This window comes from Aotus nancymaae, unplaced genomic scaffold (genome assembly GCF_030222135.1).
Source record: "Aotus nancymaae isolate 86718 unplaced genomic scaffold, 86718_ANA_hifiasm-v0.15.2.pri h1tg000002l, whole genome shotgun sequence".
In the NCBI taxonomy this organism is placed as follows: domain Eukaryota; kingdom Metazoa; phylum Chordata; class Mammalia; order Primates; family Aotidae; genus Aotus; species Aotus nancymaae.
Window position 1 is genome coordinate 44,392,989 of NW_026988413.1, and position 18,154 is coordinate 44,411,142.

At 39.5% G+C, this 18,154-nt stretch overlaps 1 protein-coding gene across 3 annotated transcripts in view; it reads left to right on the plus strand.

The window, feature by feature from the left end:
• Window positions 1-18,154, plus strand: part of DOCK4 (dedicator of cytokinesis 4) — a 488,208-nt gene that overhangs the window by 267,781 nt on the left and 202,273 nt on the right. For all 3 annotated transcript variants that reach the window (XM_064374405.1, XM_064374410.1, XM_064374414.1), the window contains exon 12: window positions 6,310-6,398. In XM_064374405.1, the coding sequence (XP_064230475.1) occupies window positions 6,310-6,398 (89 nt within the window). The remainder of the gene's footprint in view (window positions 1-6,309; window positions 6,399-18,154) is intronic.

The window sequence follows — 18,154 nt, forward strand, 5'->3', positions numbered from 1 at the left end:
GTGTGATGTGGTGCTGAGAAGAATGTATATTCTGTGGATTTGGGGTGGAGAGTTCTGTATATGTCTATTAGGCTTGCTTGTTCCAGGTCTGAGTTCAAATCCTGGATATCCTTGTTAATTTTCTGTCTCGTTGATCTGTCTAATATTGACAATGGTGTGTTGAAGTCTCCCACTATTATTGTGTGGGAGTCCAGGTCTCTTTGTAAGTCTTTAAGAACTTGCCTTATGTATCTGGGTGCTCCTGTATTAGGTGCATATATATTTAGGATCGTTAGCTCTTCTTGTTGCATTGATCCTTTTACCATTATGTAATGTCCTTCTTTGTCTCTTTTGATCTTTGTCGCTTTAAAGTCTATTTTATCAGAGATGAGAATTGCAACTCCTGCTTTTTTTTGCTCTCCATTTGCTTGGTAAATCTTCCTCCATCCCTTTATTTTGAGCCTTTGTGTATCCTTGCATGTGAGGTGGGTTTCCTGGATACAGCACACTGATGGGTTTTGACTTTTTATCCAATTTGTCAGTCTGTGTCTTTTGATTGGGGCATTTAGTCCATTTACATTTAGGGTTAATATTGTTAAGTGTGAATTCAATCCTGTCATTTTGATGCTAGCTGGCTGTTTTTCCCATTGGTTGCTGCAGATTCTTCATTATGTTGATGTTCTTTACCATTTCGTGTGTTTTTGGAGTGGCTGGTGCTGGTTGTTCTTTTCTATGTGTAGTGCCTCCTTCAGGAGCTCTTGTAAAGCTGGTATGGTGGTGATGAAATCTCTGAGTACTTGCTTGTTCTCAAAGGATTTTATTTTTCCTTCACTTATGAAGCTTAGTTTGGCTGGATATGAAATTCTAGGTTGAAAGTTCTTTTCTTTATGGATGTTGAATATCGGCCCCCACTCTCTTCTGGCCTGTAGGGTTTCTGCTGAGAGATCTGCTGTGAGTCTTATGGGCTTCCCTTTATGGGTAACCTGACCTTTCTCTCTGGCTGCCTTTAGTATTTTCTCCTTCATTTCGACCCTGGTGAATCTGATGGTTATGTGCCTTTGGGTTGCTCTTCTAGAGGAATATCTTTGTGGTGTTCTCTGTATTTCCTGGACTTGAATATTGGCCTGCCTTGCTAGGTTGGGGAAGTTTTCCTGGATAATATCCTGAAGAGTATTTTCCAGCTTGGATGCATTCTCTTCGTCACATTCAGGTACACCTATCACACGTAGATTAGGTCTTTTCACATAGTCCCATAATTCTTGTTGACTTTGTTCATTCCTTTTTACCCTGTTTTCTCTAATCTTGCCTTCTCGTTTTATTTCATTGAGTTGATCTTCGACCTCTGATATCCTTTCTTCTGCTTGGTCAATTCAGCTGTTGAAACTTGTGCATGCTTCGCGAAGTTCTCGTGTTGTGTTTTTCAGCTCCATCAGTTCACTCATATTCCTCTCTAAGTTGTCCATTCTCGTTAGCATTTCATCACGTCTTTTTTCAAGGTTCTTGGTTTCTTTGCATTGGGTTAGAACATGTTCTTTTAGCTCACGGAAGTTTCTTATTATCCATTTTCTGAAAGCTGATTCTGTCATTTCATCACACTCATTCTCCATCCAGTCTTGTTCCCTTGCTGGTGAGGAGTTGCGCTCCCTTGTAGAAGGAGCGGTGTTCTGGTTTTGGATGTTTTCATCATTTTTGCGCTGGTTTCTTCCCATCTTTGTGAATTTATCCACCTATCAACCTTGTAGTTGCTGTCTTTCTGGTTTTGGTAATTTTAAGTCTGCAGCAGCTTAACTCATAAACCCCCTTTTCTTCCCCCCAGGTGTTCTGTCCCAGGGAGTTAGGGCTTTATGATTTCCCGCTATCTTGCTATCGTTTTCCCTGCCCACAAGGTGGCAGCCTAGTCACACTCAGCCTGCAGAGGCTTCGCTGAGCTGCTGTGGGCTCCGCCCAGCTTCCGTGTGAACTTCCCGGCAGTCCTGTTTATATGGGTATAGTTAGAACTGCTTCCGCTATGTTGGCCCGCCCCTGTAGTGACGGAGTCTCTGTAGTGGCGGGTTACCTTGGTTATGGCAAATTGCCCTGGGAACTGCAGGGTGTTTCCCGGTGGGGGATGCCCCTCCCCCACAGAGCTGGACCGTCCCGGGTTCAGCCGTGCTTCCCATGGCACCCTCTTTGCCCAGGAATCTCTTGGCTTGACTCCCTGCCTCAGCTCCCCTTGCTGGCCCAGAGGGGACCCAGTCTTGTTCACTCTGCACAAGGAGCCACTGTCCCCTGCCCCAGGTGTTGGCCGGGCGGCGACTCCGTTCCAACCAGCGGCGCTGGCAACCCATGGAGCTCCTCCATCTGTGAATCTCCTGGTCCGTGGGCGGTAAAAATCTGCTGCCCTGTGAGCCACTGCATCAGCTGAAGCAGCGGCTCTGAGATTCGTGGTGCGCCCTTGCCCAGAAATCTCCTGGCTTGACTTCCTGCTTCAGCTCCCCTTGCTGGCTCAGAGGGGACTCAGTCTTTCTCACTCTGCTCAACAAGCCGCTGCCCCCCGCCCCAGGGCGTAGACCGAGCGGCCACACAGGTGAGACCAGTGGCGCTGGTGACCCGTGGGGCTCCTCCTCCTGTGAATCTCCTGGTCTGTGGGCAGTAAAAATACGCCTGGAAATGCGGTGTCCACTCACCCTCTGCGCCTTCTCTCAGAGCTGCAATCCCGACTTCCTCCTAATCGGCCATCTTCGCAATTTTTTAAATTTTTTCAATCCATACCCTGGTGATGACCTTGAGCAGTAGGATATAAATAACTCCACATGCTTAGCGTTCCAATAATGGAACACTAGGCATAAATGGGTTTTAAACAATAGAAATGTGTTATCTCACAGTTCACAGATCAAGGTATTGGCATGGTTGGCTACTTCTGAGGGCTGTGAGGATGAATCTGCTCCATGCCCCTCTCCTGGCTTCTGGTGCTTTGCAGCCAGTTGTTGGGGGTCCATGGCTTGTAGACGCATCACTCTGATCTCTGCCTTCATCTTCACACAGCACTCATGGCTTTCTCTGGGTCCAGTCCTCCACCCCACCCCCTCCTTTTTTTTTTTTTTTTTTTTTTTTTTTTTTGAAACAGGGTCTCACCCAGGCTGGAGTACAGTGGAACAATCTCAGCTCATTGCAACCTCTGCCTCCCGGGTTCAAATGATTTCCCTGCTTCAGCCTCCTGAGTAGCTGGGATTACAGGCACATGCCACCATGCCCCGCTACAAATTTCTTCTTTTTATAAAGATACAGTCATATTAGATGGTGGTTCACTCTAGTAACCTTCTTATATGATTATTTCTGTTAAGACCCTCTTTTCAAATAAGGTCATATTCTGAGGTACTGGAGGTTAGGACTTCAACATTACCTTTATTGGGGAATATAGTTGAACCCATAATGCTCTGCTAAGAAAGTCACTTAATATGTTCCAAATCCTAAATTAATGATTTTTTAAATGCACATGGGTTTGGCTCACACCGCCATGCCACCTCCCCACAGGCTTGGACATTGAGGCCTGATATACAACAACATCTTCAGAGCAGACCCATTAGGTTTCCACACTCCTGGTTTGAGGACCATGCCCTTGGCTACCTCCATGAGTGAGCTGGCTTTTGTATTCCATTCTGGAGGTTGTGTTAATATATCCAATATGTGCCAGTGTTTTTTCTTAGGTGATGGTAACACAAGTAGCCCACTGCCTTTGGGACATATACTTAAAATTGACTTTTTGACTTCTGCTTTAGGGTTTCATGGATTTTCCTACTCTCCATCCAGTGGGACCTTTGTAACACAGTTAATAATTCATTGACAAAGATTAAACTACAGTCTGTTGTTTAGGACCGGAAACTCTCTTTATCCCTCTTTCAAAGGGAGACGCCTGTGATGTTGATGTAAAGTTGAAAACTTTTGGCAAATTTAGTGGGTGGTAAAAGTTGCTACTCTTTTTATCACATAGCAACCCTCAATTTCAGTTGTTAAGCTTAAATCCGTGATGCCTTTCTTTCCATACTCAACTGGTAGTCATAAAAGGTAATTTATTTGAAATACTAATGACTAATAATAGCTACCCTTTACTGTTTGCTTACTATGTATGAGGAGCTGTGGTAAGCACTCTGCGTGTGTCATTTCATTTTGCCCTCACAACAAACCCAGTTAATAGTTTGTATTTTTCCAGGTGTTATTTCACACCCCAGTCTAGTAATGTGATGCTGCTGCTTATGTGGCTTTTTAAGCAAACTAAAATTCCTCACAAACACACTCTCATCATTTCTTAAAGTAGTCTTTCCAGGTGTGAGTAGCAAGTACCGTATATATCCTGCCACTGGGAAAACGGAGGGACAGACAGTCCCATCATCACCCTTGATTATGCAGTCAGCTGAACAAGACCTCAGCCTGTGGGAAACACTCACTCTCATGAAGACAAATTGTTCTGCTCTTTGTGGCTTTTTTTATTGTCTGCTTTTCCTTAAGCATCAAATAAGGTTTTGGGTAATTCTTGTTCTAAGAGAAATTCCTTAAAGATGCCCATTCAGCAAATGGTGGTGCTGTTTCTAGAGTAATACTAACCAGTCAAAACAGTCACTGTAGATTAGGAAGGAATTGTGAATTTAGTAAAACATGGGAAAGTGCTTATTAGAAACAATTTGGGAGAAATTTCTATTTGTTAAAGTGACTGAACCCCCAGCCCATCTGGGACTCAAATAAATAACAATAAAAGCCTGCCTGAGCATGGAAGATATTTTAGTCACATACTTGAGGAGGTTTTGTTTTCGTTTTGTTTTGTTTTTTAGTTTTGTAAGCTAAAAGCATGAATTCTGGAATCACTTAACTATCTAATAGGAAGTAAGACATCTTTCTTCCTTCCCTACTGGGCTGAAATAAGAAAACTGGAGGCAGAATGTGCTCAATGGCAATTTGGTGTCTTACAACTGGACAGGTGGGATGGTTTCATTCCATCTTAATTTTCTGGTCTTCTAAGATTCAGTGCTCAGTTTGGTATCCCACTGTTAACTGGCTCAAAAATCACGTCCATCATGTTCATCCTGCAAAATCCTGTGGCGATAAAATAAATAAATATGTAAGAAAATAATTGTAAATTATCTGACTCCGACTTGATCACTAGGAAACAGAACCTGTACTGTGGAAGATTTCGATTGATAGTGTACAGAATCTTGATGTTCAGGCATCCTGAGAGGACACATTCATGGCTAATAAAATAGTGAATTTACACATATGTTCAGATGAAGGAAGTTTTCCCCAGCAAATCTGGGAGAGTAGTGTCAGTAAGGATGGGTAGCAGAACCATATGCTTACAAATCATCAGGAGTTACCAGGCAGAGGGACATCCATCCATTCGTTCATGCAACTGACAGTTTTAAGCATCCACAGCATTCAAAGTACTGAAGGAAACTCAAATATCAGCCAGTCCTAGATCCAATCCTCAAGGACCTTAACAGTCTACCAGGTGAACTACACCATATAAACAAAGATAACATGACCTAATGATTGATAAAAGCTAAGAGAAAGAGGTACAGATAGCTGTGAGAAGACGGAGAGATGCCCCATGTGGAAGCTGTGAAAGAGTAATTTTATTATTCTTTGGTAAATCCTGCCAGTCTTTTGCCAGTGCAAGCTGTGTTAATGTCAATTTCATTTACTTAATTTGCTGGATTTGGATGCTAGGCAAACCTGTTCATGTTACAGTAGGTAGAGACTTGCTAATGAGAACTAATTTATTGAGCATTTATTATATGCCAGGAATTATCCTAAGCCCATGTTTGTCTAGGCAAACCTGTTCATGTTACAGTAGGTAGAGACTTGCTAATGAGAACTAATTTATTGAGCATTTATTATATGCCAGGAATTATCCTAAGCCCATGTTTGTTTAAAGTTCTAGTATATTACCCCTGTTTCACAGATGGGGAAATTAAGGCAAGGATAAATAAACTCACCTAAAGAACATTGCTTGGTTAATAGTGAGAGTTTGAATTCAGGGAGTTGAACTCAGTTGGGCCTGCCTTCCCCTGTTTGCATTGTTCTCCGAGATTTCTCTCTGTTTTGGGTCCACTTGTCATCTGTGAGTTGTTAATCCGAGCTGCTTCTGTCATGAGGTAGGTAGGTGGTCAGGCATTACCAGATACAGGCATTCCTGCTCATCCTGGGACTGACAGTCAATTGCAGCAGGTTGATGGGGACTCCAAGGAAGTACATTACAGTGGTTACAATGAAAAGAGCAGGTATACTCTTTTGAGTATGAGGGTCACTGCTTGATCACATGCATCATTAAAACTTAATGGAGTGTTAATGTTTTCATAGGTGTAACACAGAGAATGAGTGGTACCAAATCCATGAGAACATCATCAAAAAGCTGAATGCACGTTATAACTTGACTGGCTCCAATGCAGGTGAGTGTATGGGCTGGCTGACTTTCCCTATACTTTTCATTCCAAGCCTTTTCTTTTATTTATGTGGGAAGGAAATTATCCACCCTTTGTTTTTCTCTCTATTCACTCCCTAACTTTAAAAATGCTCGATGAACATTCTGGTACATCTTCGTAAGCTAGGATAGGCTTGTACTTGTAACTCCTTATAAAAAATGTAGTCCATTCTTGTTGAAACAAAAAAGATAATCTGAATTTGTTCATTGAAACCAAGTCTTCAGACCTCTAAGTTGTTACCGATAGCTAAAAATCACATGAGAAATATGCTTGGATTTGTGACTGTTTTGTGGAAACAAGTTTGATAAGCAGCAGTCTTCAGGGAGGTCCGATAAACACATGCTTCGCTGCCTATGGCTGGCTGCGAGCAGCAACATTATTGACAAACATACAGGTTCACAGATTGAAGGTGGCTAAAAAGGAAAGTGATGCCGACTGCAGTGGCATGTGAAGAAAAATGTATGTATGCTCGTTCAGAGGGGAGCTGAAATATTATATACCACTATAAGCTGTATATGGTACATAGTATTGTACTAGTAACATATAGTTTATGCTACATTATATAGCGTATATAGATTGCATACCATATATAATGATATCCTGAAGTTTGGTCAGTAGACAAAAACTTGGTGAATATGTTTGTTCTTATCCACCGTTCAGACCCGTGTTGAAGCAAAACAAAGCTTGCAGCCTTCTGCTTTAATTGACATAAGGAAACTTCAAATTAAATAAGCTGTTTCTTGAACTGAATATGTTGTTTTTTAAGACTGATTTTTAAAAGCATCTTGAACATTGATATTTGTGCTGTAGACCAATCACCTGGCAATTAGGAGAACCGGAATTTAAATTCAAACCACCTTTTTTTTCAGACCCTTGGACATCTTGCTAGACCAAACTGACCCGCAAAGAGAAACATCACTGTAGACAGAGCTTTGTGGTTCAGTTCAGTAAGAGCCATAAGTACCTCCAACTCACACATAAGGCAGTGCTTCAGACTGTAATGAATGGTGAGATCAGTTTTCTCCTCCCTCTCCCAAGAGTTGGGGAGATAACGGGTTTTATTTGATGCAGATGGCCTTTTTTTTGGACAAAGTCCTGCATCTACCACTGAACAAACAAGACACTTGGAGCACTTAATATTGAGGCCAGAGTCTCTAAGACTCAGAGAAGACAGGAGAAGTGAAATACAACATGCAACTACTATGTATGCTTGTCTTCTCTTTTCCCACAAAGGAATGAAAATTCTCCTGATTTTCTATGGATAAAATGGTTTAATTTCAATACCCCCTCAGTAAGATGGCAGAGCTGCTGTTTTTTAGAGAACATGTCTTGTGGAATTCACTGGTAGACTTCCAGCCAAATCCGGTTCTAGTCCAAACCTTTTGGTGTTTCTTGATACAATTGACCATCATTTTATCATTAAATTTACCCTAGACCTGTGCTGTCTAATTCAGGAGACAGTAGCCATATGTTGCTATTGACCATTAGACATGAGCCTAGTATACCACTAGGGTTGAGATGTGCTGTAATTTTAAAGAACATACCAGATTTTGAAGACTCGACCCAATAAGAAAAATGAAAAATATCCCATCAATAATTTTCATATTGATTACATGTTGAAACAATAACATTTTGGATATAGTGGGATAAATAAAATATGCTATTAAAATTAATTTTGTTTCCTTTTTACTTTTTGACATGGTGACTAGGGAAGTTTAAATTTCTTTCATGACTCACATTATACTTCTGAGTCAGTGCTACTCCAGGCTCAGTTTAAAGACTAACATTTTTTAAAGTTCTTCTTATGCATCATAAACAAATCCATTATGCCTTGCTCCTTTCTTTCTGCCTTTTAACTGTGAATAGAAGAGTTGGTAACCATTGTGTATCTTGTTCTTTCTCCTCAGGAGTCCTGTTATCTTAATTTGCTTACATTCGTCCTCTATGTAGATAAACAAATAACAAACTAATCCTGACCTTCTGACTTTTCACATGTAGTTCCTCACCTTCCTGCCATCACAGATGTGGTCTTGACTCCCCATGGTGTGCTGAACTGTTGACTACATGTCTTTCCCAACTCCTTTTCATCTCACAGCCCTTTCCCCCTTCACTTATGCCTTGTGCAGGACAACATTCATCTGTTGTTAGGTTGCTTGAATATATCATTGTCCGAACTCTGAGGTGATACCCAATTGTCTCTTGAATCTTGGTGAAGTTCTCAATGATAGGCTTTAATTTATATCTCCAGATAGACCCTAATATAAATGATCCTGTATCCTTAAGGCCTGTGTTAAAGGTCAGGGTTCCAGTTCAACCAAACCACAAATTGCCCTCTGCTTACAGACAGGAGTCATTTCTTAGAGAGTATAGAGTAGTATTTAGGAGCTTTTTCTCTGTAAGCAGGATGTCCTCAGTTTGAATCCTTTAAGGGATATTGGGAAGATTAGAAGGAAAAATGTATGCAAAGCACTTACCATAGGACTTCATACATGATAAGTGTGTGTTTAATATTAGCCATTATTATTTTTTACCCACTTTGAAGCCATTATCTGAAATATTCTATCCTCACCTCTTAAGTTGCCTATTTTCATTGTTTCAAAATGGATTCTGATTTAATCTCCTTAATGAAGACTTTTAGAATAACACAGTTAGATTATTGATATGTTAGATTATTGAACCAACCCCTTCTACGCTTTGTTTCCTTCATCTCCTCTCTGCTGATTTGATTGCTAATATCTCTTCCTGGTTTCTTTTAACTTAATTGTTGACCTTCTGATTAACTCCAGGAAGGAAGGGAAGCACATTCTGTTTTCTTGGGCAGTTCCTCCGATGCTTAGATGTGTTTTGTGCTTTAGATGTTCCATGTGCTTTGTCAATTTTACTGGCTCTTTTTTCTTACTGGAATCCTGAGTGAAACCCTACCAGAAAGTGAGATCCAAACCATCCTTTCCCATGAATCATACCTTTTCTGTTTGCAGCCATTGTACTGAAATGAAAAGCTACGTGTTGTAACGTTTGCAAAGAATGAAAGAAACCACCGTACCACAGAGCCTTGTATAAAGAGTTTCCCTTCCTTTGGCAGGATCCATCCCTATTTTGCAGCCTACTGTGATACTCAGATTCCTAAGCAACCAAATGTGTGCTCTTTATACCTGGCTTCTGCTACAAAGCCCTGTCTGTTCTCCTGTCCTTGTGACCTCAGCTCTCCTCCACCCTTATCTCCTCAAAGGTGAGGCCCAGCCAGGGCCCACACAGCCTGCCTCCATCTGCCTTCTGTTTCTCTGGTCTCTCTCTCTCTCTCTGATCCTTTCTAGCCTCTCTCAAGCTGAGGCAAACCCAGCCCTAAGCCTCTTCACTCTAAAATTGTACTCTAGAGAACAGAAGCTCAGGAGGAAGCCTAAAAACTATTTTAAAGAAAAGCAAAACTATACTCTTTTCACCAAAGTTCCCACTCTTTGGTCTAGGTAGATCATTGTTCTGTATCCCCTCAATCTATACCCTTGGTGGAGGAATGGAAGTTCTGTGGCCAGCAGATGGGGATTCCAGAGCTGATCAGCTTCATTATTGAAAGGGAGGCACATTAATGGCTTACTTCAAGATAGTGGGGGAAGCAAGAACACCAGAAATTGAAGTGGGAAATTAGGGTGCCTAATGTGTAAGCTGTCACAACAGTTAGATAATGTTGACTTCCACTGTTTTCTCTCTGGACCACAGAATTGTTGATTAAATGGAAGCAGTGCAGTCAAACGTTCTCAAAAGAATTGAGTTCACCCTAAAAAGTACTGTTTTTCCACGCTTTCTCCTGCTATTCCTCGATCATTGGCACTAAAAAAAGAGAAAAAAAGGCAACTTTGAAATTGGTTTTGGAAACAAATTCTACCAGCTAATTTTCAGGCCGTTTATGCTTCATTGATGTCCTCCTAGCTGTTGGAGTTGTAATCTTGTTTGGTTAATAGATAAAGGGATTCATCTAGTTAACTGGGCTTTTTGCCCCTCTATCCTAAGACTTATGTTGCAAAGGTACATTAACCACTATCTTAGTTGAGTTTAGAAACTGGAAGAAAATGGCAAGTGATCATTTAACTTTTTAATATTTTTTTAAAAATTGAATTACTGTGTCTCTACAGTTAGATTTAGTTAGGTTGAGTAGTTTGAAATCTCCAAAGTTGTGCTGTTTTAAATCCAAAGGCAATGTTGTGAGAATTTGAAATTCTAAAAATATTCATTAATGTGAGTCTGATTTAGGTTTGTTGAGCAAATGGATATTGTAAATGTCACTTCTGATAGCAGTTGAATTCTAGGAATGTGAAATTAGACTGAGCCAATATAATTTACTGAGGCAAATTAAGTTCTAAGTCTTGAAACTGTGTAAAAATCATTGGCTATGGTTCAGTATGTCCTAAGAGAAACTTCAGAGTCTTTTCATATTATCTGTGTATTTATGAAATATTTCCTATAGTTTGTACATGTAGCTTACAACTAGAAGAAATCATATTTGCTATTCAGGTGAGTTTCTAGAGTCTTTGTTTTATCTTGGTTGAGTATACATGATTGTATTCCTGCAACTATACTTTTTAACCCCCACAGAAGGTTAAAAGGAATTACCTAGATAAGGAGACCACAATATATAGTGAGAGCAGTTTCACTCTATTCAGGAAACATATGGTGTTCTTTATTTGGCTGAGGTGAAAGGAGGCTTTTTGAGTGTTAGGTTGCATTTTTATGTCCCCACATACCAGTGTAGTCATTTTATTCAATATTACCAAGTTGGTATAATTCATAAGAATTTGATCAGTGCACCTGATTTTTGAACATTGTAGTTGCTTTCTAGTATCATTAAAATAAAAATGGAACTTATTGGCACCACCTATTGGTTAGAAATTTAGTATGTGACCTTTTTGTTGGCTTTTGGAATTTCCTAAATATTTTACCATGATCTCTCTTTAAAGTTTTTTTTCAACTTGTTTTATTTATAGAAAAATAGTACAAAGAATTAGTAATTTCTGAAAAGTTTACATTTTACTACATTTCATTTGCATAATACCCCCCTCCATGTATATATGTGTGTGTATATGTGTATGTGAATATAGTCATATAACTCAACATTAATAAATTTGATGTAATTCTTAAGGATTATATCAGAGCCCCTGATTTTATAAGTTCGTGTATATATATGTACATATATACCTATCTATGCATGTATACACACATGTACATATATACACATATACACATCTATACATATCATACATCACATATACATTTATTTTCCTGAATTTCCTGAGAATAAATTGCATACATGATGCCTGTTTATCCCTGCTCACTTCAGAACATAGCAACAGAACCACAGTACAATTATCTAAATCAGAAAGTTAACACTGATATAATACTATTATCTAATCTGCAAACCTCATTCAAATTTTAACAATTTTCTTCATTTCTTTTATAACAAAAGACAATCCTGACTGGGTATATTGGCTGCCGCCTGTAATTACAGCACTTTAGAGGCCAAGGTCGGTGGATCACTTGAGGTCAGGAATTGAAAACCCATCTGTACTAAAAATACAAAAATTAGCCAGGCATGGTGGCATGTGCCTATAATCTCAACTACTCGGGAGGCTGAGGCAGGAGAATCACTTGAACCCAGGAGGCAGAGGTTACAGTGAGCCAAGATTACGCCTCTGTATTCCAGCCTACGTGACAGAGTGAGACTCCGTCTCAAAAAAAACAAAAAAAAAAAAAGAAAGAGAGAAAGAAAAGCCAGGCTGTTTTGCATGCACTTGCCATATCTCTTGTTTCCTTCCATCCAAATCATGCTAAAGAGGCAAAGAAAAAATATAGTTCAAAATATGTTACTACATTGTACTGTAAGATATTTTTGAACGTTCATGCAGTATTTTTTTTAATTAAATCCAAATGATGTTAATGGAAGTAGAGCTATGTATGGCTCTACTTAATGTAAATGAGCTATGTATGGCTAATTTAGATATAATCACTAGCAATACTGTTTACAAGATTTGCTGTGTAGGAAAAATATGGAATTATTTCAACAAATTAAAATAATCAGTTATTAAACTACAGTCATAGATACTATCATAGAGAAGGAAAAAAATCTCCTCATCTATTCTAGGTTCGTGGATTAAGCCCCTACAACAAAAGACAGATTTACAAAAGAGAAGTATACAAATGTATTTAAGTTCTGTGTGACATGGGAGTCTTCATTAGGAAATGAACACCTGAAGAAACAGTTTGATCTTAGTTTTTTATAGTAGTTCTGATGAAGAACATGGAGGTATAGAGAAATATGATAGGGAGAAAAGGTATTATGTAATGGCAATAAACTGGGAGAAACTTAGCCAGGCCTGTTTATTCAGATTCTTCTCTGCAGCACCTTATTTTCAGAGATAAGGACATACTTTTCATCCAGGTATAGGGAGGGCACCTCTTAGGACCTGCTCAGGGGAGAAGGGCAGAGAAGGTCAGAGAGACCTTCCTGTACATGGTGTCTCCCAAAATAGTATGCCACGGTACCATATTTTAGGGTAGTGTGTCCTGACCCCATCATTATGCTCTAAACACATTTTTAAAATGGTTTTCAGCCCATTAATTCCTTTGTACTTGGTATTATAGAAATAAAATATAAATAGGTAATAATAGTTACAGTACAAACAATAAAGCCTATTGAAAAACCTAGACATAATCCTTGTGTATATACTATTGAAATGTTGATACACTAAATCAGAATAAGAATGGAAACTTTAAAGTGAAAAATTCCCCTTAGTTAAAAAGGAAATGTTGAAATCCCTTTGAGTGGTCTTACCACTCCTATCAAATGTGGACAAACCCCTCTCCAGCTTTCATTGCTTGTCTACAAATTTCTTTTGTGGTTAAGACTCAGTAAAAGTAAATAATTTCACATGTCTTTAATGCCCTTTCATTTGACATTCTGTGACATTATGCATTGCTTTAATCTTATGTTACATTCTGTGACATTATGTATTGCTTCAATCTTATGTTCTCTGTAACTCTTAGCCATGAGCTAATCACTTCATTAGAGAAAACATAAAAGCCTTTCCCAAAACTTTGAAATGTAGAACTAGCAGATCTGCAGACAAGCAGTTATAATCACAAGATTATTTGTTCATGCTTATCATACTTTTTACATGTTAGAAGGTAGTCATCCCAGTGGATAGGGTTACCCACTTCAAAGATCTCAGGAAGCTGATATTCAGAAGGTGAGCCTGTGGTCAGACCCTTTGAGTTACCCTCAGTGATGTCAAAATTATTCTTTAAGAGTTAACTTACTTTATATTTATATTCTTTAAGAGTTAACTTAGTCTTTAAAGAAGCAGTCAGCAATAAGCATATTTACAAATTGAATAATATTAGCTAAAATCAGAAACCAAGGTATGACTATTAAGAAATAAAAGTTTTTTCTTTTTTCTTTTTTCTTTTTTTTTTTTTTGAGATAGAGTCTCGCTCTGTTGCCAGGCTTCAGTTAGTGGTGCAATTCCAGCTCACTGCAACCTCTGCCTCCTGAGTTCAAGCAATGCATCTGATTCAGCCTCCCAAGTAGCTGTGACTACAGGTGTGCACCACCATGCCCGGCTAATTTTTTTTTTTTTAATTTTAGTAGAGGCAGGGTTTCCCCATGTTGGTGAGGACAGTCTCCATCTCCTGACCTTGTGATCCACCCACCTCAGCCTCCCAAAGTGCCGGGATTACAGATGTGAGCTACCACGCCCGGCCCTCTTTTTTCTTTATTTTCATTTTAAATTGGCTTTGAAAGTATATCTGAAAGAGGAGATACATCCCAAATTTGAGCGGTGGTAACATTAATAGCGTAAGTGTCTAGCTCTGCAAGATGGCAGTGTTAAAGGACAGTTATAATTTGAATACTTTGGTCCTACTGTGTAGAGGCTTTAAGTAACTAGGCCCCTTTCATCATGTAATTAACACATTTTTAAGCAGGCCTCTGGTAATGCTCACAGCTCCCATTTTCCCACCTGCATCTTGATTTCTCCATCTAACCTGGCTCATTTATACACACCAGTCTCTTCCTAATATTCTTGTCTTGTCTCACTTGACGCCACACTTTCTAGAAATTTGACTTTCCTTCTTCTTGCTTTCCTCTGCTTCAGAAACTTTCAGAGCCTGTCTCTGACCTCCCAATGTAAATACCTCATCTTAATCAGCCAGGATTTTACTGCTTGGTGTAGCTAGGATGTGCTCCTGTAAAGTTTACACTGACTTTGAGTTGAACTCCAAATCGGATATTATTTACTGAAAAAGCCAATTATCTTATCTTATAACACATAACATTCTAACACACAAAGCAAAACTTAGATGATTAATTCTGTAAATCAAGCAAATAGGAAGGAATAGATGTAAAATTTGTGTGTTTTTTTTTTTTTTTTTTTTGAGACGGAGTTTCACTCTTGTTACCCAGGCTGGAGTGCAATGGCGCGATCTCAGCTCACCGCAACCTCCGTCTCCTGGGTTCAGGCAATTCTCCTGCCTCAGCCTCCTGAGTAGCTGGGATTACAGGCTCACACCACCATGCCCAGCTAATTTTTGTATTTTTAGTAGAGTCGGGATTTCACCATGTTGACCAGGATGGTCTTGATCTCTTGACCTTGTAATCCACCCGCCTCGGCCTCCCAAAGTTCTGGGATTATAGGCATGAGCCACCGCGCCCGGCCTCGTAAAATTTGTGTTCTAAAAACATCGAGGCCCTAGGTATTTCAGAAATCAACAGGTTTTACTGAAAGTGATTTTGGAAAGAATCTGGTAATATCGTCTTTAGTAAGTTTTGCTAATACCTCTTAATGTTAGCAATTCTGTAGTACAAGTTTAGAAATTTCCCAAATTGTGTTTTACTCTTAGCCCTCACCTCCCAAACACATACAAAGTATGTAAATACTGTCAAGAAACAGTGTTTTGAGAGTTCACAACAGAATGGGAGTGTGAAGAGCTGCACCAACATGCTCCAATGGAACAACCATTTTTGATGAAAATCCTTTTTCCTTTTAGATTTTAAAATATAGTATTTTTCTTATTTATTTATTTTAAAAAATGAAATGGGGACTCACTATGTTGGCCAGGTTGCTCTTGGACTGGCCTTAAGCAGTCCTCGCACCTTGGCCTCCCATAGGATTATAAGTGTGAGCCACCGTGCCTGACCAAAAATCATATTTTACAATAGGACTAACATCGAGAAATCTTCCTAAGTGTAGACAGCAAATAAAGAATAACTACCAAATCCTGATAAGAATCAAGAGAGTTGGTGAAACTTATGTCACATCTCATTTTCTCCTTCTGGCCTGCACTACCTCAGTGTGATGAAAATTCTACTCTATACACATGTAGCCAAGAAAATGGGGTTCCCTCTACCCTCAGCTCACAGTCAAGGGATGTGGTAGCTCACCAGGAGAGGGTAGGCTGCTAGCATTTCTCATTCCCCCTGCTCTGACTTGGAAGGACCAAATTTCTGACAAGTATGGCTTAGGGGTTGGGGGCTATCTTCTTCTTCCCAACCCCCACTCCTAAAGCAGAGGAGTTACCCCAAGTGCAACAGGCTGAGAATGCTGGACTACCAGTTACCCTTCCCCCAGCTTGCTTATAGAGCAGAGGTTTCACACAAGGGGAGGCAAGTTGAAAAGAGCAGTTATTGCCTCAGCCTAACACCTTGCTTATAAAGCAGAGGTGTCACTCTAGAGAGTGGACTACCATACCCACTTCCAGCTCTAGAACTGTAGTTCAGAGATTTGGCTCAGGGGCAGAGGCAGTCCATAGAAGAGAAAACTCAAAAGCTCTAGTGAAAAGAGTGGATTTATTTGAAACAGAGTATATGAAAGTTCAAGTGTAAGGGTACTCCTGAAAACAATGTAAATGTTAGAATAAAGATATTTTGAAAAAAAAAGTACGAGAAAAAATGAACAGAACCTCAGAGAAATGTGGGATACCATCAAGCACACCAGCATACCCAAAATAGGAATACCTAAACTAGAAAAGAGAGAGACAAGAGAGGAAAAAATATTTGAAAACATACTGACAGAAAACTTGCCAAATTTAATGAAAAACGTTATCTATCCATGAAGCTTAATAACTGTAAGAAAGCTAAACAGAAAGAGATGTACACCCAGACAAATCATAATGAAAGTGCTGAGGGACAACGACAAAAGAGTTTTTCCCTTCCTTGCAAGCAGCAAGGGAAAAACTACTCATCTCATACAAGGGAACCCTAGTAATATTAGCACCTGACTTCTCATAAAAAAAACAACAGAGATCAGAAGGCAGTGGGATGGCGTATCGTATTCAAAGCTAGAGAAAAAAACAGACAGAATCTTATATCCGCCAAAACTCTCTTTCAAAATTTATGGCAAAATAAAGACATTCCCAGACAGACACAAACTGGAAGAATTTGTTGCTAACACAACTACCTTATGAGAAATGCTAAAGAAATTTCTTCCTGCTGAAAGCAAATGGCTCCACATGATAATTCAGATCCTCATGAAAAACAAAGAGCATGTAATTATGTATTTATAAAACACCATGTCAATGACTATTTCTTCTCCTTTCTTCTCTTAACTAATCTCTCCATTTCAGTACAGAGCACCATCATCTATACAGCTTCGCAGATCAGAAACTCAGAAGTCTTCCGTGATTTCTCATTTTCCCTTATCCCCTGACATCTTATATACCCCCAAAGCATATAACTTATATTTCAGTACATAGCTATTTTACCACTTTTTCTCATCTCTGTTGCATCCATGTTACTGTGAGCCTCTGTTATCTCTTGCCTTTCTGTCTGCAGTAGCCATTAACTGGACTCACCAGTTCCACTCTTCCCCTTCTGTATTAGTCTCTTCTTGCTTTGCTATAAAGAACTACCTGAGACTGGATCATTTATAAAAAAAAAAAAAAGAGGTTTAATTGACTCACAGATTCACAAGCTGTGCAAGAAACATGGCTTGGGGGAGACCTCAGGAAACTTACAGTCATGGTGGAAGGCAAAGTGGAAGCAAGCAAGTCTTACATGGCCAGAGAAGGAGGAAGAGAGTGAGGAGGAAGGTGCCACACACTTTTAAACACCCGGATCTTGTGAGAGATCACTCAGTATCATAAGAACAGTAAGGGAGATATCTGCTCCCATGTTACAGTCACCTCCTACCAGGCCCCTTCTCTAACTCTGGGGATTACAATTCAACATGAGATTTGGACAGGGACACAAATTCAAACCGTATCACCTTTCCACTCCCATTTTCCAGGCAACACCAAGAATACTTTCTTAACACACAAATTGGGTTATATTTCCTTTACTTAAAATTCTTCAGGGGCTTCTCATTACGCTTAGAATAGGAATAATTTATCGTGGCCTCCATAACTGTTGACTGTATTTCCACCTCCACCTGTGGTCACACTTGACTCTGCTTCAGACACACTGGCCACTTTGTTTTCTTAGTCATCCCAAGCTCTTGCCTGTTGCAGGACTTTGGCACGTGAGCTTCTTTCTGCATGAAGCATTCTCTCTCCATTTTTCGCATTGCCCTCTCTTCTTCCTCTAAGCTTAAATGTTAAATTCTTCTATAACCAATTAGCCTTTATTATTTTTACCTCAGTCTCTGCTTTATTTACTTTTAACAGTTATAACAATTAAAAGGAAGAAAATTCTCATAGAATACACAAGAAATAGTAAACAAGAAGACAGAACCCAGGAATTG